The sequence below is a fragment of the Channa argus genome, chromosome 14 (genome assembly GCF_033026475.1).
Source record: "Channa argus isolate prfri chromosome 14, Channa argus male v1.0, whole genome shotgun sequence".
Classification (NCBI taxonomy): domain Eukaryota; kingdom Metazoa; phylum Chordata; class Actinopteri; order Anabantiformes; family Channidae; genus Channa; species Channa argus.
In genome coordinates, this window is record NC_090210.1 from 14,800,071 (window position 1) to 14,827,582 (window position 27,512).

The 27,512-nt window shown below is 39.0% G+C and overlaps 2 protein-coding genes across 6 annotated transcripts; both read left to right on the forward strand.

The window, feature by feature from the left end:
• The first annotated feature begins 260 nt into the window (after positions 1–260).
• LOC137140633 (aspartyl/asparaginyl beta-hydroxylase-like) lies at positions 261–27,398 on the forward strand. Of its 5 annotated transcripts, none has more exons than XM_067529041.1 (11): positions 261–438; positions 7,562–7,720; positions 8,096–8,140; positions 9,566–9,634; positions 18,544–18,621; positions 20,019–20,099; positions 20,734–20,861; positions 22,228–22,278; positions 22,495–23,251; positions 23,893–23,928; positions 24,993–27,398. In XM_067529041.1, exons 1-11 carry the CDS (start codon positions 399–401, stop codon positions 24,998–25,000), a joined length of 1,452 nt encoding a protein of 483 aa, XP_067385142.1. In that variant the 5' UTR covers positions 261–398; the 3' UTR covers positions 25,001–27,398. The 5 variants fall into 5 exon arrangements, with proteins under 5 accessions (XP_067385142.1, XP_067385144.1, XP_067385141.1 ...); XM_067529043.1 differs by lacking the exon at positions 261–438 and adding an exon at positions 3,873–4,032; XM_067529040.1 differs by lacking the exon at positions 261–438 and adding an exon at positions 5,817–5,960 and having other exon boundaries at positions 23,896–23,928.
• LOC137098412 (nucleolar protein 58-like) lies at positions 16,127–17,983 on the forward strand (the record flags this gene model as incomplete). Its single annotated transcript, XM_067474636.1, has 1 exon — positions 16,127–17,983. A coding segment is annotated over one exon (513 nt), but the record flags the coding sequence as incomplete, so codon positions are not given.
• Positions 27,399–27,512: the final 114 nt, after the last annotated feature.

Below are 27,512 nucleotides of genomic sequence, written 5' to 3' on the forward strand. Positions count from 1 at the left end.
TAAATATGTGTGTGGAGGTGGTGACATGTTTTCTGTTGATTTTAAAGCGATTTAAATTTGTTTTTTTGAAAAGGAGAGAAGGGAAACATCGCGGTATTTCGGGAGCTACCATCTTGCCACGTTCCAGAGGAGCGAGAGGGCGGGGCAATCCTATGACTATCCACACGGTTGAATAAGCCCAACACCTCTCGATTTCAATTGGTCCGAAAGTCTTCCTGCACCGCCTATTTTTCAATAGCGAGCCTGTCACTGGTACAGAGAGCTGTCCGTACTAAAGTGGACGGAGTTTCTATGGTTCCCAGTTTTATGAAGCAGGAGGAGAATTTTTGATTTCTTTTTCACTGCTGATAGCTGTCCGTTGCTTCTATCACATCCTCTGTCGGTGCCAGAGAATCGCCATGGCTCCAAAGAACACTAAGAAATCCTCAAAATCAAAAGGTGCGTTGCTCCTCTTGTTCATTCTATCACGGGCTGCAAGTGTTGAAAATGATGCGCACAGACTGTCACTGCCGGGCCTTACAAACTTAATCGGTTGTCAGGCGGTTTCATTCAGCCCCAGCTAGTTAACTTTAGCTGAGGAAGGAATATCGACGTGTTACCTGCTGCATGCAAGCGAAGCTAGTTTAGCCTTAGGGCATTTAACACTGTGCAGACATTGCGTTAACAAGGGACTACTCTATATTATTGACAGCGTTTATGCTCTTGGCTTTGCAGTGTTGCCACGAATTAACCTATTACTAGTTTACGTTAACTGTTAGCTCTTTCGACTTGCCAGTCGTGGTATTATTTATTTGCAGGATACGACCCAAAGTCCCTCACTGGTTGTACACTACGTATTATTATTATTATTATTATTATTATTATTTATACATTCTCACTAGTACAGCATCAGTTCTCCAGTCTGGTTTACCATGGCGACCGCAGCTCCTGGGATTAAAGTGGTTCGCACGCGACGTATAACGTGCGGGTTTTTAGATTTGTAGCTTTGTCCTTAGACTCCATCTTTTAGCCACAGATGTACGTTACGCCTGTTAGTCATCGGCGAGTTTAACCAGCATAGCTTGTACGTGTGCCCCCCCCCGGAATGCTCACGTGTCAGTATGGTTTGCAGTGGGTGGGGTTTTACGTGGACCCCGGGGGCTTCCGTTAATACTCGCACCACACGCAGGAATTTATGCTCGTAGCTCTTGTTGTCGTAGTTCCAGGTTCCGTTCCCACTTTTTCAGTTACTTGTGTCAGAGAACAGAGCGGACTGTTGTACAATGTGGGACGCAAATAAACAAATCCCCCCCTAATTTCTTGTTGTACTGGAGAGTTGATGAATTCCACACTGACACGTGGCCGTGAGTAGTTGAGTGCTAGAGCATGTGTTTTTACAAACCGAGTACTTTCTATCCCCTACGGAGTACTCAGCACTGTCGGGACCCCTCCGGAAGTTTTCGGCATATCATGGCAAATCTGTGTATGGTCTAGGTAAACTGTCATGTGACTGATCTTATTGTAATGCATATATTGATCCTAAATTCCAACACTTCATGGTGAAATTGCCAAATGAATGAATGAATGAATGGATGGATGGAGATCTGAAGGAGATGACATGCAGGAAAATTAAAAGCACTATTTAAGTAAAAAGAAAAAAATGTTGCTTGATGGGCAGAGTGTTGTTATGAGGATGTCCATGTTCACAATAGTGTGAGGGTCAGAAAAGCCAAGAGGAAAAAAGTTTCTTCTGTCGCACCTACTACACTCCCAATATATAACGATCAGCCACAACATTAATAACACCTTGTACCTGCAGAATGCATTGTGCATATCTATCTGTCTATCTATCTATTAGGGCAACATTAAAACCAGCAGGTGGTATTAATCTTGTGGCTGATTTATGTGAGGCCTTTGCTCATGATTGCAATGTATTGTGCAAAAAGTAAGATTTATTTAAGGAGGAAGTGAAGAAATTCTTATTTTCCAGTATGGAAACACTTAATCTATATATGTACAGAGAGTAAAATCCACGTGGTGGTTGCTGATGTATATTAAGAGATGGGAGTACAGCCACGTAGGTTGTAAGTAGCGCATACGATAATAGAGAACAGCTATGAAGGATGTAGCTAGAACTGAATGTCTGTGGCACATTGGAAGGTTATATTTAACATATGTATTCATGTGAGGGCCCTGCCTCAGAACCTGAACTCTCAATCAAACATAAGTAGGAGTGTTCTTTAAACTACCATCCTTTCTTTGTTTTCTTTTTGATTGTTTTGTTTTTTTTAAACAAAGAGTCTGTGGTAGCAGTTAACCAAAACTATTCATTTGAGATATTTAATCAAACACAAAAAATATTATTTTGCCTTTGTGACTTGTTTTGAACAGTCTCTGAACAGTTTAGACATTGGTGTGAATTATCTCGAGATACTTGCGATATTATTGTTTGACTCATGAATCACTAAGAATTTCTAGGGATGTTTCTTTTCTGTACCTATATTTGCTTCTTACTTAAATTCCAGATTCTTAGTTTACCATAATACATTTTTTTCCTCATCATATTATGTCATTTCAGTCCCTTAGGCCTCCTCTGTCCCTCTCCAAGAATGCATTGCTGAAGTATGCAGAAATAGAAGGGTAACAGCCTTGTCTGTTCCACTGGGACAGATGTGTGATTCCGTGTTTGTGCTTTGCATTTTTAGAACGTTTGTGTGCCACACTAAAACCCTGTAGATGAAAACATCTGATGTAACCTTGCATGAAACTGCTGTGCTGTGTATTTGTGGCACGAACGTCTGGCTTATTTGCATTTGATGTTATCTTATGACCAACACACCGTTGCATGCATAGGAATGGAAAGTAGAAAAAGGCCACTTAACTGGTCATTTTTGCAACTACACACACACACCAGGCAGGAACTTTCATGACTGATGACAACTTACATTGCACAACAGTGGCTGAGATATTACATCACACTATTGGAAAGAAAAAATTCTCCTGTTAAATCGGAAAAATGTTCCCAGTTGGTTTTTTGTGCCCAGGTTGCTATAAAGACTGCAAACTTGGCTCATAGCAGTCTTGGGAAGAAGGATTGGAAATGGTTTTTATGCATTCTTGTGATGCTGATATTTCCCAGTTTCCTGAGTTTCTAAGACTGTTAAAATGATACATTGCTATTTCCAAATGAAAACCATTCTTATCATCTGGGACAAAGTATTAGCTTAACTAACTGGTGGGGTAGCTCAATGGGTAGGGCAACACAATGGCACGTCCCTGGTTAAGACACTTAGCGCCAGCTCCCCGGGCGCCCCCCTGTGGCTGCTCACTGCTCCCCCCAGGGAGATGGGTTAAATGCGGAGGGAGAATTTAATTGCAGTCTATGTGTTCAATGACAATAAAGGTTGTTGATGTTAATCTTCATCTTAATGATGCAGCAGAATACATCATGAACTGCTCCACTTAGGCATCAACTGTAGTAGAGTCCTTCGTGGCATTTGTAGGGCCGTATAGGCATAGGGATTTTCTTTCTCTGGCAATTTTTTTTTGCCATGCCTCGATCACAGCCTCCAGTACATTTGCTGTAAACCATCACAGATTCTGGTGCTAAATCAGCCTTGTGTCATTTTTCCAAGCTGACACTTGACAACTGCAGTACCTCAATTATTGCAGTTGTCACTATTTAGAGGGTCGGGTCAAAGGTTAGGACATATGTGCAGATGGCATTTATTCAAAAATGTACATGTGTGTACACTAGGACTGTGCTATATATTGTTTCAGCATTGTCACATGGGTCACAGGGTTTTTTTTTTTTTTTAATATCACGTACACACATGCGCATGCATGTTGAGAGCCCGAGGGACAAGAAGCCAGTTTGAAGGCGGTGCAAAGCAGCACTTACATAAGACTTCGGAGGAGCTGCATAGAGAATGTTTAGAGCCTCACAGACAAAAGGGAGAGCAACACAAGTTTTCTATTTGTTTGAAAAAGAAGAGTGTGTGTAAATTAGCTGCTGTTTTCATATGAAAATGGAGTGTTTAGAAGAACAAAGCGGTATGTTATTGCATGGTTTCTTCACTGTTCAGCAGTTCTCTTTTGCCATGTGTGCACATGTATAGAGGTGGTAAATATCAGTTTTATTGAGTTCTTGACTTGCATTAGGTTTTTGAAGTTTTTAGTTAAAAACAAACAGTAAATTACTTTGATCTAAGTTTAATGTATTATCGGTTTCTTTGCTGTTGGACTTGCCACACTTTTGATGAGCAGAAAGAAGAACCACGTCAGCGCTCAAGCCTTGTCTATTTCAATCTAATTAAAGTGTGGCTAATTTCAATAGCAAGGATCTGTATGTGTAAACTTGAATTTCTGGATGTGTTAGATATGTCACCATGCAGGTGTAGTGACTGTGTGAGCCCTGTGGCTTACTTTTGACCTGAAAAACACTGCTGTTGCATATTGCTTTAAGTGGCCATCAGAAAATGATTGTATTCCTGTTGTTTAGGCCCTGGTAGTTAATAATGTTCTCTAAATGTCCCAGAAACAATAATGTATATGTGGATTACTTACCCCCATAATTTAAAGTCTAACAAAGGCTTAGTCTGTAGTATGTAGTAAGAAAAAAGAAAAGTGGGGGTTTTGTTGGTTTCATCTCACTTATCACTAACCATATAAGCTTGATTTACTTATTGTTCAGGGTAATCAAGTTAAAAGGACTCTACACACAACTTTTAGCTTTGAAAACTGTGTGTTTGTCAATTTTGACTGCTCCTGACCTTAATTTGATGCTTTCAGGATGTGTCAGGCAAACGCAATGGAATGCATTTGCCTCATTGCTTATATCTTTCTGAACAACCTGCTTAAATGTACCATGTACGCTGGCTTATAAAGCAGAAATGACTGAAGGGATCTAGGTGTCAGAAGAAAAAGTTGGAGTAACTCTAAGATGTCACATAGTCAAATATAATCCAGACACAAAGTCGGTATGAGTTTTGACAAGCTATAAGTGTCCCAAAAACTCCCAAGCCAGAAGTACTAATCTTTACCATTTGAATAATAAAAGTTTAACATGTGCAAACCTATCCTTGACTACTGGAACGCATCGTTCCACTGCAGCTTGACAAGAAAATAAATACTGTTTGTGGTGAATTAATATGAAAGTTTGTCTTAAATGAGTTGTATCTGTAAAACATAGAAACTCCATTACCCCCACGCAATGCTAGCTGCTTTAGCTGGACACTGAAGTGAACATTTTATGTGAAAAGGACTGAGAATTTTCCCCAAGCACAAATGATACAGTGATTTGTTTACATCAGTCTTCCCTCAAGTTGCATATGGTGACTTAAACAGCTATGGGAGTGAATAAAAAGCGTGAAACATCTGATACAGAACTCAATTCAGATATTACTGTAAGTGCAAGAAATACAATCTGAGAGCTGCACCATGTATTAGTTATCTCAGTTGGTCACACAGTGCTGCAGAGGATATTAAGTATAGTGAAACATGACTTTATAATCCTTAAGGCCAGGCTGTGGGATGGGGGGGGGCAGTCCTCTAAAGCTGACAGTGGCTGGTCAGCCAGGCAGGGATGTTCATGGCTGTGTTGTTCCCCCTCTCTGTCTCTCCTTTGCTCTGTCAGGGCCAGCTGGTCTAACTGTACTATAAATAGCTGTTTTTGACCTCCAGAACTATATCAGGTTCAGAAAAAAGCAGCGGCGTGCAAGGATGACTGACAGATGAGCAAAAAGGAAGAAAGCCAGTGAGTAGAGAAAGAGGGGAGAGACAGGGTCAGAAGAGGCAAGGCCGGGTAGACTGCTCTGTTTCCTTTAGTTGGGCTGCATGCAGCCTGTGTGGTCAGTTCACTCGTTCTTTTGGTTAGTAACCAAGTCAGGCCCTCAGGATGGGTGATCCAGTTACCCCGATAGAGACTGCCACCTCTACTGTTGATACAGCGATCCCCATGGCTGTTGGTGGGGAAAAACAAGGTGAGGAAGAGTGTCTGTTCAGGGGCCCGACTACAGAGCAGGGAAGGACAAAGTTGTCATTGTGGGCATGCTTTCATTTCTTTATTTTGTTGTTTGCAGGGTGAAAGATTAAGTGTTAGATTAAGTTTAAACTTACAGCTTGCCAAAGCTCCTTTTTAATTTTGTCCTGAATCAGACATCGCAAGTTTTTGATTGTGTTTTAGTTGTTGTTTTTTTCCTCAATAGATACATAAACTAATCCTAAATAATCACCACACAATAGGGCATGCAGGTATACAGTTTTTAATTGAAATGTTTTCTACGGAGCTTTGATTTGATATTATAATGGTAAATTTTTGTTTTTAAAATACACTTTCCATGTTAGAAAAGCCCTGTGTGTTCCTTAGATTTGTCCTAGTACCTTGTAGTGGGCTGCAACAACTGTTTTTTTCCCTCTGCCATTATTTTCTCCCATCATGCATTGTGGGATGCCATCAGAATCCCCAGAATAGTTTATTGGATCGATTGGTTTTTACTGTTTCCACTGCTTCCCCTTCCTCCAGAGTGACAGATTAGTCCTGATACAGATTAAGATTTACCCACATCCAACTATAACAATAATATCGTACCCTAATTTTTCTGTGTAGTTTGTGTTCCAATCTCCCGACATGTAGCTGGTTCTTTGAACAGCATGTCGTTTGTAAGGATTAGTGAAAAAGAATATGTGACAGCCCTGCAAAACGTAGTAAATTGCCTCACTGGAAACGAAATCCATAAAAATGGTGCATCTAAATGACATGGTGGATTCTTCTCATCCTGGAGACCGAACTGTTGCCATCGAGTAGATGGTACAGATGGTACAGACACATTATGTGTGTGGAATAAAGGATTAAATTTACGGTGTGCTTTTAATATATTTGATGAAACTAACTTTGGCCGCATAATTGTTAATAATTTAATCAGCAAGTATTTCAAAGGCTATGTTCACTTTACGGACACTTTTCTTTTTTGTCTTAGTGGTTAGAGCTTATCTTTTTATGTTGATGGTTCGCTGTAATATTTGTGACATGTATTTAGCTCTTGTGTGAATTTCGTTGAGGTCCTGAACTGACAGACATGCACAGATTTAACTGAAATATGCTCCTTTTGTGTTATTTGTATGACAATTAAATTGCTAAATTTTTAAAATCTACTGTTACACACATTCCTTTCAGTTTCAACAGAAGTTTCTCAATAAAAAGGAAAACCTTAAATTAAACCTTAATGTCTATATTCACCCCATATCACTGTTGTTGCTCTCCTCCATGAATTCTAATCACACCGTTGTGAGTCTCATTGTTGCAGATCAGATATAAATCAAATCTGGGACCACAAATAAATGTGTCCCAGATCCAAAATGAAGAACTCTGATTAGGTTTGTTTGAATTTGCATTAAAATATATTTGAGTCATCTGGGGAAAAAAGAATGGATTTTGGTTGTTTTTCCTCTTCTCTTAGAGTTGAGAGCAGTATTTGTACAGCCTGACCCTATGAGTGTCGAGCTGTAAAAATACTGTAAGCCTTATAAAAAAAACCTCAAGTCCACATGTAAATCTGAATTCTACGCCTCTTTGTGTTTATAGATGGTACTAAAAGCCAGCCAGCCAATAAAAATGGGAAGAAGGCAGACTCTGGGTCCAGCAGCAGCTTCTTCACCTGGTTCATTGTGCTGGCCCTGCTGGGTGTCTGGACATCTGTAGCCATGGTCTACTTTGATGTGGTTGACTATCAGGGAGTTATTGGTGAGTATTCAGTGTGACACATATGTGCATTGCCATAATAGCAGCCAAAGGTGTTCTTGGTTTCTCTGTTTAATACTGCACGTTACTCCACCTAATGCACCTTACTGGTAAAGTGCAATAGCAACTAGTTGGTGGGAGAGCTGTGCAACTCAGCTCTCCCACCAACTAGTTGCCCTCGTGCAGCCTCTGCTGCTCTGTCATGTAGACCACATGCTGTGTAGCTACCTCTTAACACAATTGACTGTCACTAATCTGCATCACTATATATTGCTGTTGAATGCTCTTGCTTGTGTAGTATCTAATATCATATGTGAATTATGAATCTGTTAAATCTTGCTGTTTTTCCAACATGTATGTTTTGTGTTTTGCATGCAGACAAGGCTAAAGGCTTTCAAATTAACCTGTCTGAGACCTTGCAAGGTAAAAAGCACAAGGCATATTTCTCTTACTCCCTTTTTTAACATGAAAGAATGTTGTCTCATGTTAATATTTCTGTGCACCCAAGCTGTTTCCTTCACTTGCTTACACTCTTCTCAGTTAAACAATACATTCTCCATGTCACTGTAGAAGACATTAACACACTAAATTAAAACTTTCAGCAGTGGTGACATAGAAGTCCCCTAGAACCTACAAATAGCTTTTTGCTCTTTCTAATTGTATTTGGGTTTCAAAAATTATAAGTTGTGTTCATTTGTAACTTACACATATTAATAATTTTCTGCAGCCAATATAATCATCACATTTATTTATTTTTCATTAAAAAAGATGTGAGCAAAACACCATTTCCTGTTGCCATCATTATTTTTGTGTAGACAAAATTGTCATACCCGGAAAAAGTAAAATTATTTTCTTCCGAACCAAAACAAGATTTTCCTTTTAATCCAGAAAGCTAGAAGTGTCTATGAGGGTTCAGAATATTCCTTTAATATTTCCTAGAACACAAATTGTAGTTTAACAATAAAACTGGCAGCAAACCTTTCCTGCACAAACCCTTCCCATTTATTTGTTGTCGCTAAAACTGAATAAACACATTAAGGTTTCCCACTATGTTAAGCTGCTACTTCTATAATGTTTATTCCAGCCATTCACTGTTTGTCTACTTACACTTTCCCATTGTCCCATTAATTTAAAAGAATTCATAAAGCTTTAGCTTATTTAGTCCAAAATGTGCCAAATAAATTGGTTAAAATCACTTAGATGTTAAATGTAAGAATTTAACATCTCATAAGTGGCCAGTCTCCTGCAAGCTTGCTAAATTTTATAAAAGTTATGATCACATTCTCTATCCTAAAACAAAGTTCCTTATGTCCCAAGGGGCTGCAAATGATATTTTTGCAATATGCCCTATATATTACAGCAGTTGCTTGTATAGGACAATGTTTAGCTATATTGTCCCTACAAATGTAAAGTAAACTAAAAGGTTTACTATGAGTCACTCAGGTCACTCTCGTACACACTGCAGGGATGTATGCAGGCCTTGTTCTGTATTAAATTAGATTCTGTAGTTCTATCTGTTGAGATATCAAATTAGACCAATTAGTTTGTCTAATTCTTCTGAAACTGCACTTTTAGTATCAACTGCACTTTAGGATGCACTTTTTCGCTGATCAAAGACTGTGGACATGGTCCCCAATCACTTACAGTAGAATTGCACTTAGTAGGGATCTCTTGGTTCAAGTCGGATGATTACACTGACCAAAAATGTGTACATAAATGGAGTTGAGATTATTAACGAAAACCTATAATGTGAACTTGTCATTTAGTGTCTGCGTTGCATATTGCATTGGTCTTTGTGATGTGTAAGAGCTCAATCAGTAAGCTCATGTGTGTTTCTCCCTGCTTTAGGTAAACTGGTGGCATACGATACAGATGGTGATGGCGATTTTGACTTCGAGGATGCTAAAACTCTGCTAGGCAAGTTCAAAGCTCTCCTTTCCAAATAATCGGATCATGACCTGCAGAAAAAAAAGCAAACAAATTCTATACATAATCATTATTAGAGACAGCATGGGACAACTTCCTGGAGTCAGAACTGCTCCTTTTCTGCAGGCCACTGATTTTTCTGTGTGTGAGTTTGTTGGCAACATTAAAAGGCTTTTGGTTTTCTTTTGCATGACTATCAGTAAACACAGCAGAAAACTATGCTCCACAAACACTGAGAACCTTAGCACCTCACCACATGCATCTCTTTGAATGTCCCCACACTGAAAGAGTAAAGTAAAATTTTAATTGGTCTAAGATCCTTAAAACCAAAGAAAAGTCTGAGCCTAAGAAGGTAAGTTCTCTGCTGTAGGGCTATAATAAAGTAATGAAGACCGTGAGAGATAACATGCTATAAAAGGATGGAACTAATGTGGTTCATTAGGATCAGGTGTTGTGATATATATTTAAACTTCAGGTAAATTAAGGAAACTTTAAGGCAACTGAACTTCTCAGTTGCCTTAAGAATCAACTACATCAAGCTTCTATTTCTTCTGCTTAATGTTTACATGCACCACACAATTGATTTCCCAGAGAAATATCTCTGGTGCTACTGGGCTGACACCCACGCCATAAGGGTGTAGTCTCTTCTATATATGGAGCTTAAAGCATTAAAGACAGCTGGGACCTTGATAAGAGACGTTTCTCTACCCTATGTTTGATTTATTTTTTATTTTTTTTTACTTTTGCAAGATGAGGTGGTCTACATAGGGCCTGGGAGAACCTTAACATTTTTGTTTTGTAATGTCTACAATCTTGTGCCCCGTACATTGGTGTAAAGTGGGATTCATGCTTGCTGCAGAAGCTCACAGAAAACCAACAATTACATCAGCAAGCTCAGGGGCCCTGTGTGGGACTCGTGTATTTTAAAGGGCAAAACAACATAAAAATTAAGTAGAACTCTGATGGTCTATGACAGTTTGATTTCTTTTTCTTTCTGCCTGTTGCTGGCACACAGCACTCGCTGATCTGTCTAAGAGCAGCACTGAAAATGGGAGCAGGGCTCACACATGAGTACGAACACATTGCTGTGGACAACACACTATCACCTGTAGAAAGACTTGCATGAAATACTCTGCAGCAGGCATGTTTGGGCACTTAGTCTTTGCTCACATTTTGACTTGGAGATTAGTTAAGATCAAGAAGCGGGTGTTGTTGTTGTCTGAGTCTTTGGCTGGCAAGCTTATACTGAATGTAAATCAGTCAAGTTTGAGCATTTGAGTAAATAAAAACACACTAAACTAAATTAAACACACCAATGTTTGCTCTGACATTTCTGCCCTGTAATACTGCGTTTCATTTATTTTGACTCCAGTTTAGTTGTTCAGAAAGGTGGTTCTTTTGGTGCCCATCTCAAACTTTTCATTTTTTAATTTGCATTTATCTACTCGAGCTAACTTTTGTACCATCCTGGCATCATGGTGCATCCTCCCATGCAGATGCTTCTCTTGACCTTTCATTTTGATCCTTTTTGGATTTTCCTTATTGTGTCCTCCTGTTCCTCATTCATATACTGCGTTGAGTTTGAGTCGGACCCTCTCTAGCTTATGTCTTTATTGCCTTGTATAGCACCATAAACCTTATGAAAATATGTAGATCAGATTTTTAAAATGATCAAGCATGCAAAGTAAATTTGTGATCATGGGTGGACAGCCAACTGGTTATGCTAGAGCCTAGCTAGGTCCCTTGCTACCTAACCTACGCCTAAAACTTCTCTTACTTTCTTCTCCTGTTCCTTCCCTCCCTTTTTTTCATTAACTCATTTTTTCATTACATCTTTTTGTATCCATTTAATAATTATACCTTTCCTTCCTTCTGCCTTTTTATAGTTTTTTTTTTCACTTCATTATTCTACCATTTTCATTTCCACACATTGTGCTCCTAAACTTCCGCATCATACCACCATGTCCATTCCTTCCACCTCCCTTTTGCGTAGGCTTGACCAGTGAGCGCGATGGTCAGGGTGAATCCGAGGTTTGGGATTTGTTAGAAGAAGTGGACGAGGCCGGATCTGACTGGTTAAACTGTTTCTTCACTTTCCTGTATGGTCTGATAAATCCCCTGGAGCCTCTGGAGGAGGAGCACAGTGCATCAGCAGTTGCAGAGATGCAGGTGGAGGATGAGGAAGATGAGGATGAAGGAGTCAGAAGAAGAGGATCAAAAGATGCTGGAAATCAGGGGCAGAAGATCGTCATAGTTGGCCTTCATAACCAATAGCCTCAGTCCAACTCCAGCAGCCCAGTTATCCTTTTAATGCACTTGTTTTGTAACAAGGGGTCTTAACAGCCCAAGCCAAAATGTCAGGAACACTGTTCTACAGTATTTTTAATTCTTCTTACTATTGCAGGTTTTTGTTTTAATCCAGTCAGTAACTTTGAATATGAACATTTGCAGTTTACCCTTGTGCTGTGGGCCCCACATATCCAAGGTGTCACCTACTGTAATGCCCAAATGCTGTCAAACTTGGCAAACAAGCCTCATCTTTGTATCAGCCGAACATGGAGACGGTGAAATCCGGTTGAAGGATTCTTCTATGATGTCACATCCTCTGCTGTGATTATAGCCTTGATACTCAGGAGCACTTTTATTAGGCCTCTTTTTTCACTATTTCTCTCCTTTTTAAAATGATCTTGTAAAAGATTATATTCTGCACATACCTGTTGGCAGCAGCCAGAAACACTAAACAACACAAAATGCAAAGATGGTTTGCACTTGGGCAGCTGCTCAGTTGTCTCTTAAGCCATTTAGTCTTGTCCTGTTGGTGCATGCTGAAAACGCTGACCCTGAAAACTTTTACTATAGACTATGCGCATGAATTCGTACTTTTGGGTCATTGTTTGTTTTTTTTATTTTTTAAAACCTCTTGTCAAGTTAGGACGACCCCCTCTGGAACTGGACTCCCTCTCATCAATGTTTAAATCTTACCCAGCTCATCTGTACAGTGCAGAGCCCAAAGAAAAATCTATCTTGTTAAAAGTTAACTTATTTCCACCTCGCCCTTCTTAACATCTTCATGTCAAGAAGATAAAGAATTTTGTCTGCTAAAGAAAAGCATGACTTTGGGAGACTTTAACATGGACTGCTAAAATGTGAAAGACTAGAATAATTGTGACTGACGCTTCTGTTGTTGTTAACCTCATTAGTGCTATTTTTTTTATTAGATGTTCAATGAAAACAACTGTGGTTATGAACAAGATATATGGCACCTTTTTATTTATTTTTATTTATTTATTTAAACATGCAATAGCCAAAAGTGCAAAAATAACGAATTATTTTATGGATCAAGTTTCGTTTAATCTAATCTAGACAGATCGATCTTTCATTATACTGCATGTGTATGCTTAAACTTGAAAAGAAATTGTGGGAGAGCTGATTTGATGACATTACTAGTTACTTTTTAGTTTTTCTACGTCCTTTGCCAGGCAATAAAGGAAGTGCAGAAGCATTTATAATATGTAATATTTCATGTCAAATTACAATTTAAAACACAAACAGTTTTTTTTTTCATGTCATCTTCTTTATACAAATGATAACAAAACACTGAGTTATTTTCGTTCCTTTAACCATTCCTCAGTAGTGTTGTTACAATCTCATTCTTTTACATAGATCAGAGGTAGGAAAGAAGGGATGTGAATCCTACTTAAGAGCTGTTCTTTGTGATGTTGTGCCCAAATTTCACTGCCTTTCCTACATCTACTCCCATGTTTGTATAATCGCTGAATTACATTCAGAATAAGTACAAGCACAGCCAGGACCTAGTAACATATAACAAAGTTACAAGAATATTCTGCAAAGTTGTGCCTGTATATTACTCTTAGCCCTTCCTCCATTAATGGAGACTTTATTGTGATTAATTATTATTGTTTTATGTAAATTGTGCTATCCTACAGCACATTCCTAATTTGGAATTATCCAACTACATACACATTCAGGCTGCTGACTGTGACAGAGGAAGTTATTTACGTGTACATATGATGTTACATTGCTTAATCCCATTCAGTCCTATCCGGCTAACTTAAAAATTTACATAGGAGGAACAAAGCCCTGAGCCCTGATATCAGGTGTGAAAGTAAAACCTTGTGTTCAGGTTATGTCATTTAGATACAGATATTTTTATTTATTTTTTTTATTTAATGTGAACTGCTTGGGGGACTGCAGACAAACATTTGCTTTAATATAACTATTGCAATGCATCAAATGAAACTGTTTAATAATGCATATGGTCTCTTTTTAAATAATGAATGCAGTTTCCTTTAAACAAAATAAATACAAATGTCGTACAACAGGCCTAAACATGTCTGTTTAATTTGAGGTTCAGGTTTGTGGCAACGTACAGGTAGAATGTGGCTGCTCCAGTTTGTTTGGATTTGATTGTGGGTCAAAGGTGAAAGAGGAGTACACTGTAGACAAAGGATATGATGCAGAGAGGACTAGTTGATTCATCCTGCAGCTTCAACAGCTGAAACCCAACTGCAATTCTATTGTCTTATGCTTTTAATATTGGGTGTGTTTCCGTGTCAAGAGGTTTGTACTGAACTTGTCTGTTTTGTTTTGTTACATCTGTTATAATGGCATGGATGATGGGATGATGCCTAATTTGGGAAGAGGCTAGTCCTGCTCTGGGGTGGAGTGACTCCAGGTTTGGCTAGTAAGGAAAATTAATTCTTGAACCCCAACACTGACAGCCACACCCAAGATGGAGCAGGTGCACATTCTTTTATACTACTCAATGCAATCTCTGACTGTAGATATCGGTGGGCGGTTGGGTTTTTTTGTTTTTAACAATGCATTATAGCTTACTCTTGCCTTTGATGCAGCTTCACTGGGTACATTTAAATAAGTTCAGGGTGGCAGTGCTTGTGTGAAAGCAGCTTATGATTTCCAGTTGGTTACTAGCATCAAACAGCAGACAAATAGCTAGTTTATACAAATAGTTTAATTCAAACAATGTAATGATGCTAGTCATTGTTTAATACAACTAATAAATGTATTAGTTGTGTACATTTTTTTTTCAATGTACCATTTTAAATCTTGCAAAGTAGGCCTGCATGGTAGGTGTGCTTCTCTGTAGGTGTTGTGACTAGCCTAGATTGAAATGAAAACGTTTATCACATTTATCGTCTAAATCTACAATCAGTGATAAATAGTACGGTTACCTTTTAGAGCAGATGGCTAGAAAAGCACACGTGAAATGACTAATTCTATTTCCTTGCGGTGAGCGTGCACCAGGGACCTTGTATCAACCTCACGTATTTTTTTAAATAAAAGTGACTTATTTAGACTTCTATGAAGTACTTTGTGTTTGTTTCATTTTTAGTTGGGGTTAGATTTGGGTACACGTATACATGGTGAATAAACTGGCATTTTTTGGGAGGAATCTGCCCGGGGAAATCAGATTTCCCTAATCACCTACCCTGATTTAGGAAACCAGCTTTGCTGTTTACATGACAAAATATTCAGCTTTCCAGAGAGAACAAATTATTAATGCACTTACTGTCACGGATTACTGGGAACATTGATAGATCTGCCCTGTCATTGAGCTTTGTTTTACCAGTCGCTTTCCTGCTACGACAAGTCGGTGTGTTGATCACAAAACATCTTTACTACATCCGTCGTTCATCTGAGACGTAGTAGTTGTTGTTAATGTATTGTAAATTTATGGCCAATTTAAACTGTATGCTTTTGCTCAAAAAATTCAGCTTTGGTTTGCTTCGTGTGAGGTTGTCTTGAGCTTCATGTTTTTTTTTGTTTGTTTGTTTGTTTTGTTTTTGTAGTGGATTTCATATTATAGTGAGCTGTGTTAAGTGGCTTGTACAACTGCCAGTAGATGGTAAGAACAATGACTGTAAATTAACTCATCGCTTCATAGTGAACAATTTAAGGTTTTAAATGTAAGAGTCCTGTGTTCTAACTCCTGGCTTGTATGATAGCAGATGAAAAGCCTGGAGATGCAGCCAGCAGAGGAGCTAAGAAAGGTATTGCTATATGCATGGGGTTGTGTGCTGCAGTTTGGGTTAATAAGTGAATTTTTGTGTACTTGCATGTGATTGTGGATTTAAATCCAACTGGATGTACGCTAACTAACATCCTCCTGATCGTCGTTATCAAAATAGGTTAGAAATGCACATGTTGATTTTCTGCGATTTTTGGCTTGAGCCTGCGCTTCAGAAGTAAAACCTAAAAAAAGTACCCGGCTTCCTTTTAATAAATTTAAAAGATTCTGTTCTGTACCAATGAATGATACCAGCATTTTTGCCACCACATAGTTTAAAGGAAAAGTCGGAAGACTATGAGATTGGCCTGGTCTTAATTTGTCCAGATCTGTACACGCCTGCCTGATGTGTGGTGATTTCGAATATTGGAGTGAATTTGAGCATGCTTTTCATCCCATAACCTGCCATCAGTGCTAAAAAATAAAGTTGTTGATCATCCATCCCAGAAAGCTCTCCAAAAAAGGAAGTGGGCTTGAAGCTTCAGGAGGCTCTAAAGCAGCAGCTGGCCATCATCCAGGAACGTGTGGAGGCCAAGAAGCTTGCCAAGCTGGCTCTAGCTGAAGTCAGGCAACTCTTGGCCAAAGAGGAGGACAAGAAGGAGCCAAAGTTGGGGAGGAAGGAAATGCCAGCCAGATTGAAGGAAAGATTGACTACTAGGCTGAAGAAGGAAGAGGAGAAGATAGAGAATGAGGAAATGGAGAAGGCTCTGCCGAGACTACGGAAGGAAAAAGCAAAACGACCAACAGAGAAAAGGGATGAAGAAAGCAAGGATGCCAAGAAAGGGAAGATGAAAATGAAGGAAAGGGGAGAAAAGAGAAGAATTCAGAGAAGACGTTTGAGAGACACAGAAAGAAGGCACAGGAGGGGAGCAAGGCGAGAAGGAAGCAGTCCGCTAAAGATGAAAGGAATACTAGCAAAACTGAGAAATCTGTCAGAGGAGAAATGATGATGTCAGAGCAGGAAAAAGTGCATGAAAATCCCTCAGGAAGCAGTTGTTAGAGCTGCATCTAAAAGTCACTTTGTTACATCGCTAGAATCAAAAACCAGCACATGCTGACGGCTGGAATCAAATGTCTGCTCAGATTGTAATGTTTCTTATTGCACTTACATAATGTTAATTCCTGATTTGAAAAAAACTTGCAATGGCTTTTTATTAAAGCTAACGTATGTTCACTTGTGTTTAGAGTAGTTAGATTTCACTTCTTTTGAAAAGAAAATGATTTGGACACAAAAACCTGTAATTATTTTAAAGCATTGAATCAAGAAATGGGTTTGGTACCTGTACCAAAACCTACATATCTTTCTATAAATGGAACATTTAAAATGATAGTCAGCCCTGTTTGGCCTATTTATGGGTGAGATTAGCAACTGGTGCACACTTATTGTCTGTACATGTCAGCTGTTTCAGCACCTGTTGAATACTGATTAACAGAATATAAAAATTTAAATACAGAGGTGAGACCTTTTTTAATGCAACAAATTAAAGTATTGTAGCAAAGCCAAACCCGGCCAGAAAGTCACACAAACTAATATATTTTTTACCCACCTTTAGCTTTCATTACAAAACACATTTGCCATGGCATTGTTACATTTCTTTCCTTCCACAATTACATAAATTTTTTACCACGAACTTGTATTGATAATGGGACAGTTGAATCACTGTGTTAGGGGGGCAATCTATGTGCAAAATTTTCGTAGTCTCCCGCTCCCTGAACCGCTTTTTCACAATCTTTAATGAATCCTGGTATTGTCAACTTGAAATATGCTGATGCCATTAGAGAAGAACGCATCCATTGCTGGAAACACCTAGAAATTAGGTATATACAGTTAATCAGCTACTTGTTGCATGAGATAGTGTTGAATACGTTGTTGCGAACTAAAACATATCAATCACTGCAGTAAATATATAATATTTGCTTAGTTAAATCCAAATGGTGAATGAATAAATGTTAATGGGGTTGAAAATAATAAAAACATGATAATAGCTGAGATGGTTTGCAGGTAAAGGAAAATAGTATTTCTATTAGACTGGCTTGTAGCTTGCAGAATGTAATATATTAGTACTTTTGGCTATCGAGGAAGCTGGCTAGCAATTTACCATCAAGAACACTGGTAGGATTAAATTCACAGGCGTTCGGTAAAGCAAAAAGTTTATCAGGTTTGAGGTCATTGCTGGTAATTGCATTTAGGTAAATGAAATTCTATAACTTATCAAATGTATGGTGTGAGTATTACAGCTATTTAGCCATTAAATGTTTATTGTCTTTTGTCAATAAAGTTTTTGGATCTGTGTTGTTGTTGTTTTTTTTGTTTGGTTTTTCTGTATGAAAGCCAATCTTTTTGAGGTTCCACAAAATCGTGTATTAGAAAGTACAGAATTAAAAAACATGTTAGGAATCTTGACGTTTTCAGACAAAAAAATTAAGCCTACACTTTAAAACAAAGTCTCATAACCAGTCTATCTCTCTCTAAGGATTCACATTGATTCTTGATTACTAGTGCTATCATGAGTCAGCAAAAGAAAACCTCATGCCCTTTTTTGGAAGATTTGATCAAGTGTTTTTGTTGTTGTTGTTTTTTGTGACTAATGTTATTAAGGTTATATATATTACATACACACCCACTGTGCAGCCATATTCGGTATTGAACATGGAATATGTTTTGTGTATAGTATGCATAAATGTGATATACATTTAAAACCAATCCCTACATATGGGTTTATGTTTTCAATATTTGCTTAATCAAAGACTTGTGTATATACTATGTCAGTAAGTGAGAGAACAACACACGTACAGCATATGTATTGTTCATGTGTACATTTCCTGCCAACATGTGCATCATCTCATGTAGGACTGAAAGAAAAAGATGTCGTCGCTTCCCGTAGAGAAGCTGCTGCCCCAGTGGAGACTCCTGAACCCACACCAGAAGGTAAAACATGTTCATTATGCTGTAAGCCCACTACCATACACACACTTTCCTTCCTGTGTCATCAAAGGATAGTGGATACTGCGGGAGGGGGTAGCACAAGTGCAGTACCAACCATTGAAGCCAGTATCCATAAAAGGCAGCATTGCCCTGAAGACAAAACTTTCTCTATGTGTCTAAACATGTACAACTCCAATTCCCAAAAAAGTACGGAAGCTGTATAAAATGTAAATAAAAACAGAATCCAATGATTTGCAAATCTCAGCAACCCATATTTTATTCCCATTATATCCTAAACGACATCTCAGATGTTGAAACTGAGAAACGGTATCATTTCATGGCAGGAAATGGTGCTTTCATGCATTTAAGAAACTAGGTTATTGGAAATCTGTGTATATATGCAGCAGAAGAGTAATCCAATTTCTTTCTCCACCTCTGACTTATTTTGGAAGCATGGGTCACAGAATTTAACCCTATACTTGACAGACAATGCTGTTTCCTACTTTTTTCTTTTTGACTGTAGTCATTCTGCTGCAGAGTGACCATGTTGGTGGGTGTTAGAGGAAAGAAGAAAGGGACACACAGCTGATTCAAAATGCAAACTGGCTGAATTTTTAAAATCTGTGGGAAAAGTGACTTCTACAAACTTTGTGTTCTTCTGTCGGACTTAGTGAAATTAGTTTGAACAATTGTGCGGGTTGGCTCAGTTAATCATCTATCCCTCATTACATTTTTCACTCAGCTGCCTATGCACATCAGCAGCCTTTTATACAAATGCGAAGTCTGTCCTGTGTAGTGTGATCTAAGAGAATAATTCCTGTATCTTTAAATTGCTGAAAATGTAAATGCTGGTTCCAATACAAAGGTGTTAGAACGAACAGTGTGTTGCAGTTCATTCAATGCATTGTGTGCATTGTGTTCCTCAAATCCTAAAAAAACCAATGTTCTCTCAACTTACTGGACTTCAATGATCAGTATGGGCGCAGATATGACTGAAGCTGAGATTCTACTCCCTAATTAATCAGCACATTGTGTTGACAAGACATCAGTATGATATGCGCAGACAGCTGTTAGCTAATGTTAGCTCCCCCAGGCTGAATAGTCCACACACTGTTGACTCCACTAACATCACTGAGTTTGCTTCAGTGAGTCTTTTTCAGTCTATTATCAGTTCCACCAGTGTTTGACAAGCAAGTATGTCTGGTGTAAATCGGGTCTAGTGGCAATGGTTAGAAATGAGGACAACAAAGATGTTTTATTAAGTGGTATTGAAGCCAAAACTGAAGCTTATTCTGATGTTAAATGGTAAATCCTACGGTATAATTGGAATAAATAAATTTGAAGTTGTTTGTATTACAGCAATATACGACCTATGTTTAACTTAATATCTTTCCCTTCAGCTGTTTTTGAGCCTGACCCTGTCCCAGTGGAAGATGTGTTTGAAGCTGCTGTAGCAAAGGACACCTCTGCACCGCCACCAGGTATGGGAGTGTGAATGCCCTTATGTGAGTACAGTTAGGGAAAATGTATCTACAAATGCAAGCAATAGTGTTTTAAGTAATCCACCACTAGTGTGTGCGTGTGTGTGTGTGTGTGTGCTTTCTGTGCATTGGTGTGCCTGACTTTGTCTACATTTACATTTAGTCATTTAGCAGATGCTTTTATCCAAGGCAAGCGAGAATCAAGTCAAGGAATAAACATCACAGCGAAGTCTTATTAGAAAAGGGTTTAAATTTAGTGATATGCAAGTGCAAGAAAGAGCAGAAAGGAAGTGGTTTTTGTTTTTTTAATACAGTAATACTAGGATATATCAGTTTTTACTTTTAAGTTTGCAACAAAGCATTACTTGGACTTGTTGGTCACAATAACCCCATCCTCATCTCTTGACAATATCTATACCTATCTCTATATCTATATCTATATATAGATATATATCTATAGATATATATCTATAGCTATATCTATAGCTATAGATATCCGTATATGATTTAAGAGATATCAATGTGTAATTTCTCGACACAATCCGTGTCCTTCTGTAAAGCATGCCGCAACATTACCAAAGTTGTGTGTGTGTGTGTGAAAGAATCTGTAAAAGTCTCCACTTCTCCTCTGTAGAAACAGAACCTGAGATGGTCGCTGAATCTGAGGAGTTTGCATATGAATCTGACCCAGAGCCTGAGCCTGAGCCAGAGCCAGAACCTGAACCTGAACCTGAACCAGAGCCTGAACCGGAGCCTGTCGAGGTTTGTACAGGTTGAAATTTGTATAAATATTCATGCTAAATGTTGAATCTGTAAAATCAAACGTTATACTCTTTATTAATAAATCAAGATACACGGACTGGCCACTTTATTAGGTACCTGTTCAAATACTTGTTAACACAAAAGTCTTATCAGCCAATGGCAGCCACATGGCAGTAGCTCAGTGAATTCAGGCATGTAGACAAACAGTGTGGTCATGATGATCTGCTGAAGTTCAAACCGAGCATAAGAATGGGATAGAAACGTGACTTTGAATGTGTCATTGGTTTTGGTGCCAGATGGGCTATTCTGAAGCTAGAAACATGGCAACTTGCATGAAAATTGCTTTTAAGAAAAGCTGTTCTATTTTGTGTGTCAAACCTACACAGACATTAGGCATTAGGCAAAAAAAATGGCCTACACTGTTCTTAGATAACAGATGTTAAACAGCAGTTACTTCTACTGAAATTACATGCATGGCATGTAAGAGAGCGCACATTGAAGGAGATGGTCAAGGCTACCACTTAACTGATTCAGTCAGAAGCACTAAGTGAACCAATCAGTGGTTATGGCCTGTGTTGCCACGACATGTAGTTATATTTCTTGGGACCAGTCTTCTGCGTAGGATTAATAGCTATGTAGGACCTATGTGTAGCTTCAACACATGAGATTGGTCTAAAAAAGACTTTTTTTGTGATTGTTCTGGCCTGAAATGCTTGATTTTATGACAGCTTTTCTTAAAAGCAATTTGCATGCAAGTTGACATGTTTTTATAGTGTTCTAAATTGGGGAAAAAGGGAAACTGAGGCTAAAATTTGCTAGGGCTCATAAAAAACATGAAAGCATGCCTTGTATCAATGATTCAGGCTGGTGGTGATGGTGTGCTGGATATTTTCTTTGCTATCTTTGGTCTTGGCATCTATTGAGCATCATTTAAATGCTACAGCCTACCTGAGTATTGTTGATGACCATGTCCTTTCCTCTATGACCACAGTCTACCCAATGGCTCCTTCTTTCAGGATGAAACTGGTTTCTTGACCATGAAAAAGAATTCACTAGTTAAATGGGACTTTTGGGATATGGTTGATCAGGAGATTTACATCAGTTGAGCATCCAACAACAGCTATGGGATGCTATCATGCATTATAGACCAAAATCTGGAATGTTTCCAGAACCTTGTTCAATCTATGTCATGAGGACCACAGTTCCAGGAAAACTGGGGTCCAACCCAGTACTAGCAAGGTGTAAATAATAATAATAATAATAATAATAATAATAATAATAATAATAATAATAATAAGTGAATTGGGTACATACATACACAAATATGAACCTGTTGATGACATTTCGGTGGCGTATACATTTTCAGGTAATTGAGGATCCAGAGGTGCTGGAGGAGGAACCTCTTGTTCTGGAGGAGGTATGTAGTTTTGGTGATTGATGAATTGTAATTATATGCTGGTCCCAGATACACTTGGCTCTCCAAGCCTGAAACTGAATTGTGCAAACCAACAAAATTGAATTTGTAAACAGAGACCTTTTATTACCCTGTGTACCAATTGTCTATTCTTTGTGTGATTAAAGCGTAAAAAGGTCATATCTTTTTATAACATTTTTATAAAATTGATTTATTCAGGGTTCTCCGGCTGAGGAGGAGCTATTAGCTGAAGAGTTTTCAGAGAAATCTGCTGAGGCTGTAGAAGAAGTGGAGGAAGCGTTAATGGAGCAGGATGTGGAGGAAGCTGCTGAGGAGGAGAACGCTTCTACAGAACAAGCTATGGAGGAGGTCACTGAAGCAGAGGAGACAACTTATTCAGAGGAACCTGCTGAGGAGCCCACTGAAGAAGAGGAAGTAGCTGCAGAAGAAGTTTTTGAGGAAATGGTAGAAGAGGAGGAGACAACTGCCTCAGAGGAACCTGCTGAGGAAGCAGAAGAAGAGGAGGCAGCTCCCTTTGAGGAACCTTCTGATGAACCTGTTGCAGAGGAGGTAGCCCCTGAAGAAGTTGTTGAAGAGGTAGCAGATGAAGAGGAGGCAGCTCCCTTTGAGGAACCTTCTGATGAACTTGTTGCAGAGGAGGTAGCCCCTGAGGAAGCTGATGAGGAGTTAGAAGAACAGGAGACTGCTTCCCTAGAGGAACCTGCTGATGAACCTTTTGCAGAGGAGGTAGCCACTGAAGAAGCTGGTGAGGAGGTAGCAGAAGACGAGGAGGAAGCACTCTTAGAGGAGACTGTTGAAGAGGAGGAGGTAGCAGCTTCACATGAACTAGCTGAGGAGTCTAATGTAGAGGACGAGGCAGCTCCTTCAGATGAGGTAGTAGAGGAGGTTGCAGAGGCAGAAGAAGCTGATGCAGAGGCTACTCTAGAGGAAGAGGTGGTGGAAGAATCAGCCCCAGGTAAGAAGCAATTGTGGATTAAATAGTTGAGTTATACCGATGGTTTTAGTAATGCCAATGTGCTGTTTTTCACTTTCTCCCAACAGATAGCTCAACGTTAAAAAAACATAAAGAAATAAAAAATTATTAGATGAGAAGACTGATAAAAGAAAACCTGGTTTACACATAAAACTCTCTTTCCATTTACTTAGGAGAACTACTGCATAACTTTTTTAATCTGCTTCTGTAAGATGGACTTGGTGGACAGACATCCGATTTAAGCTGCTGTTCGCTATTTGAGGCCATTGTTTCATTTCAGCTCCTTGAATGTCTGTTCAGTCCTTACCAAGTTAGTCAGGTCCTTGATCATGAAACCATTTCATATAAAGCAGGTTCCACTCCTGCCTGACACTGAATGTGAATGAGACATAAGACTTGATTTTTGTCTGTTATTCGCAAGAGTTACAATATATCTACTCAGTGTGGCTCTGTTAGCATGATGTCCTATTTTAATGAGAGAAGAAATTGTACAAGACGTAGAGGAGGCAGCAACAGAAGGTCTGTATTCCCACAGAGTTGGAACGAAGCAGCTTAAAGTAATGGATGTAAAGTACATATAGTTATTTATTATATTATTTATGTATGTACATTTGTGTTTTCAGCAGCAGAGTTTGTGGAGACGGAGGACGAGCCCACAGGTAAACATTGTAAAGCTCATAATTAGACTGTATAAGCATTAATCTGTCCACACAGCTACAGCTGGCTGCCCAGTTTGCAGAGTGGATTAAACTGAAATACTTGCATCGTAGTGTAGTGTTGAAGTGTGAACAGAAATTTGGGGAAATCCCAAATCCTGGCTATATGTTGAAGTGTCTCTGGGCAAGACCCTGAACCCCCAACAGCCCATTCTTATCCCCAGCTGTGCAGTGCTGGTCCAAGCCCAGCAGAAATTGGGGAGGGTTGTATAAGGAAGGGAATCCGGTGTAAAAACTACCAAACCAACATGCGGACAATGATCCGCTGTGGCTACTCTGAACTCACAGCATAATCCGAAAGGACAAACAAAACAGAAATGTCTTACATTGATGTATAGTATATTGGCTCTATCCTTCTGTAATGTGAACTGGGTTGTAATCACCTTATTAAGTTTTGCTCTAACTACTCAAACAATGATTACATAAATGTACAGGAAACCTACACATTTTATCTATTATTATAAAACATTATTAAACATTCATCACTAAATCTTTTCAAATTCTCCCATCACCCTGTTTTCACATGCACAAAACCCTGTTTACCGATGTAAAAAACATGTAAAACCCCACCAAACAAACTATTGGAGTTGGTCTATATTTCTTATCGATTTAACCTCACTTTACTCATTTGAACTGATAATCTACCTATTAGCACTTTGAATAGGTCCCCATAGATACAAAGGATAAAGCTTATGGGTTTACACAGGATGCCCTTCCTTTCACAACTCCCCGTAAAGCCCCTCTTGTGCTCGGGACCGGCACCAAGGTGGCCCTTGCACCACATCTGTCTGATTCGAACCTGTGGCCTTCTGCATCTCAAGCTAGTGCTCTACCACTGAGCCACCAGGCCCCCTATTCAATGTTGAAAACAAATAAAAAGGGAAAACCTAATGTACGTTGAACACTGTCCTTAGTTACAAGAGCAAAATAAGTTCAAGAAGCAAGAACATGAACAGAAACCCTGAACATATGAAAATGACCATCCATCCTGTCTGTGCTTCCTATAGAAACGTAGAGGCTGGTGCGGTTGTTGTGGTGACGGAGCAGGAGCCCACTGATTTAGCATCAGCACCATCTGAGCCCGCTCAGAATGATGATGCATCTCTCCACCTTACAGAGAAAACGATTGAGTCTTCGTGACAACACTTGCCCCCCACTTTTTTTCCCCCTCACCTGTCCTTTTCTCTTCCCAGTGTGTGAGATAATTATTGAATTGTTTACTAATATGGTACATCTGTTTTTACCCTTTCTCTTTAAGCTTTTCTACAACATTCTTTTTTTTTTCTCTTTAAGTAGAACACCCATTTCCATTGTGTTCAAGGTGTTGTAGTTCTGTTTGTCTGTGACCCACGGATGAAGTCTATGGACTTGTACAGCAGCTCTACCTGAATCTTGTATCATCACGCGCTGCAACAGTGACGTAGCTTCCTGGAGTTTAGCAAAAAGAGGCTAAAGTTTGTGAAACAAACCTTTTGCCAGTCTCAGTAGGAGCCTTGCTGACTCTGGCAGAATGCCTCCATCCTCAGCTGCTGTCTCCTGACCTCTCCTGCTGATAAATTTATTGTAAAAGAAGAAATTTCACATTTATTATCCAAATTTGACAAAAAGCTCATTATCCTGCCCCTCTTTTGCAGTGTATTTCAGAATCTTTGTTCAACTTCTTACTGGTTCTAATGTGGTGGATTCTATGCAAAGCTGTGGTTATGTCCTTCATCCACCCCCTCTCCTCACCCCTCCTTACCTATCCAGTCAATTTACCACTCAGTATGCGTTGAGGAGGATGAGCCATTTCCTAGCACAGAAAGAAAGTGTGTTTTTTTGTTTTTGTTTTTTTTTTTTGTATGTGATTAAGTGCATGTGTCTCTTATCTAACCCAGGATGAATGATTCTTGCGCGTTAATGGATCTCTTTTACTAACCAGTCCTTTCTGGGAGTTGTTGATGTGATACTGTAGTTTGGAGACTTTTTTCCCCCACTTGTTTGTGCTTTGACTGTGTGTGTGTGAGTGAGTGAATGAGTGAGTGTATGGTCTGGATATTCCTAGCTTTTATTTTGATCATATTTTTAGATATGATTAGCAAGACAATCTAACCAGACCATCAAATCAGTTTTAACTGAAGTTGTTAATCTTCAGCTCTTTGAGTTTGAACTGTGATGTAAATTAGCACACTGTAAGCAGAGCAAAGCTGTCACTGTGGCGTAAAGATGTATTTCCCTGTAACACACCAGCTAAACATGAAGGCTAATTAAGGCATCACTGACCCATTTTAACCCTGACAGAACCTGATCCTATTTTTGCTAATGCTTGTTTTAATGAAAGAAAATCTATTATTTCTGTTTCGCAGAGGGTTAAAGGTAGAAGGTGTTAAATTCCTGTGGCAGTCTAGCTGACTCAATGCTAGTATAATTTCTGTTTTTCTCACCACCAGTGAGACTTCACTGGCTTGTTTCCTCTGCTAAGAAGTTTTTATTTTATTTGTATTTTTTTGGAGTATCCTATTTTGAAGGCAGTGGGCATGTAAACATTCTCTTTGTTTGTGTGCACATAGTCACATAATCTTGTATTTGGGTGAGATATGACCATAACACTAAGCTTTCTTTCTGGATTTTTTTTTGGGAATACTGACAGTAAACACTATGTGCGTGTGAATTTTAGCACTACAGTGGAAGAAGAGAATCTGTCTCACTTTGTCTCCTGTCCTCACAAACTCTACCAGACTGTTTTGCGGGATGCAGCACATTCCAGTGGTGTGGGGTAGCCGTGATGTTTTCCTTTCCTCTGTAACACTAGCTTCTCATTTCTGCTTCCTAACTTTGTGAGTCAATGTGAAGTGCAAAAACCTTTTTAACATAGAAGATCTCTACCTTTACCAAGAAAGAGTTTCTAGATTTTTAAGAGGACCATTTTTAAAACCAACTTATAGAAATAAAGACAACCTCTAATTTTATTAAATTGCTTTTAAAGATTTTTACAAAGCAATAAGCTGCTTGTGACAGGCAGATTTAATGAGCTGCACTACTCCAGTCCACTACTTCTTCTCGAACAATACAAAAGGAAGACCAGCACAATTTAAAGAACAGAGGGACCAGAGGAGTTTTGTTTTTTCTTACTAATCGCTGATCACAAGTCACGTACATGCTGTAAAGGGTTGGGATGTGTGCGGCTCTTTTTCAGGCAAAATAAGAGGTGACCGTTTGATGAGGAGTTATGAAGAGATACCGCTTGCTCATCTCTTTGTCTGACAGTGCTGCCTGCCAGTCAACCTGCAGTCTGCAGATCTAACACTGTGCTGTAGATGATGATTAAATTATTGTGACCTGATGATAATAATGGGTTGTTAAAAGATTTGAAGTGTCAGGTTTTTTTGTAATGGATCTGTTCTGGGAGCTGCAGTAAAATATTTGGGACAAGACACCAGTGACTCCAGTCTTTTTATTGCTACAATTTGCTACATGGTTTGTAGCACACAATTTCACTCATTAGACTACTGTGAAGTGAGAGGAAGAAACTCCAAAGGTATTGTAGT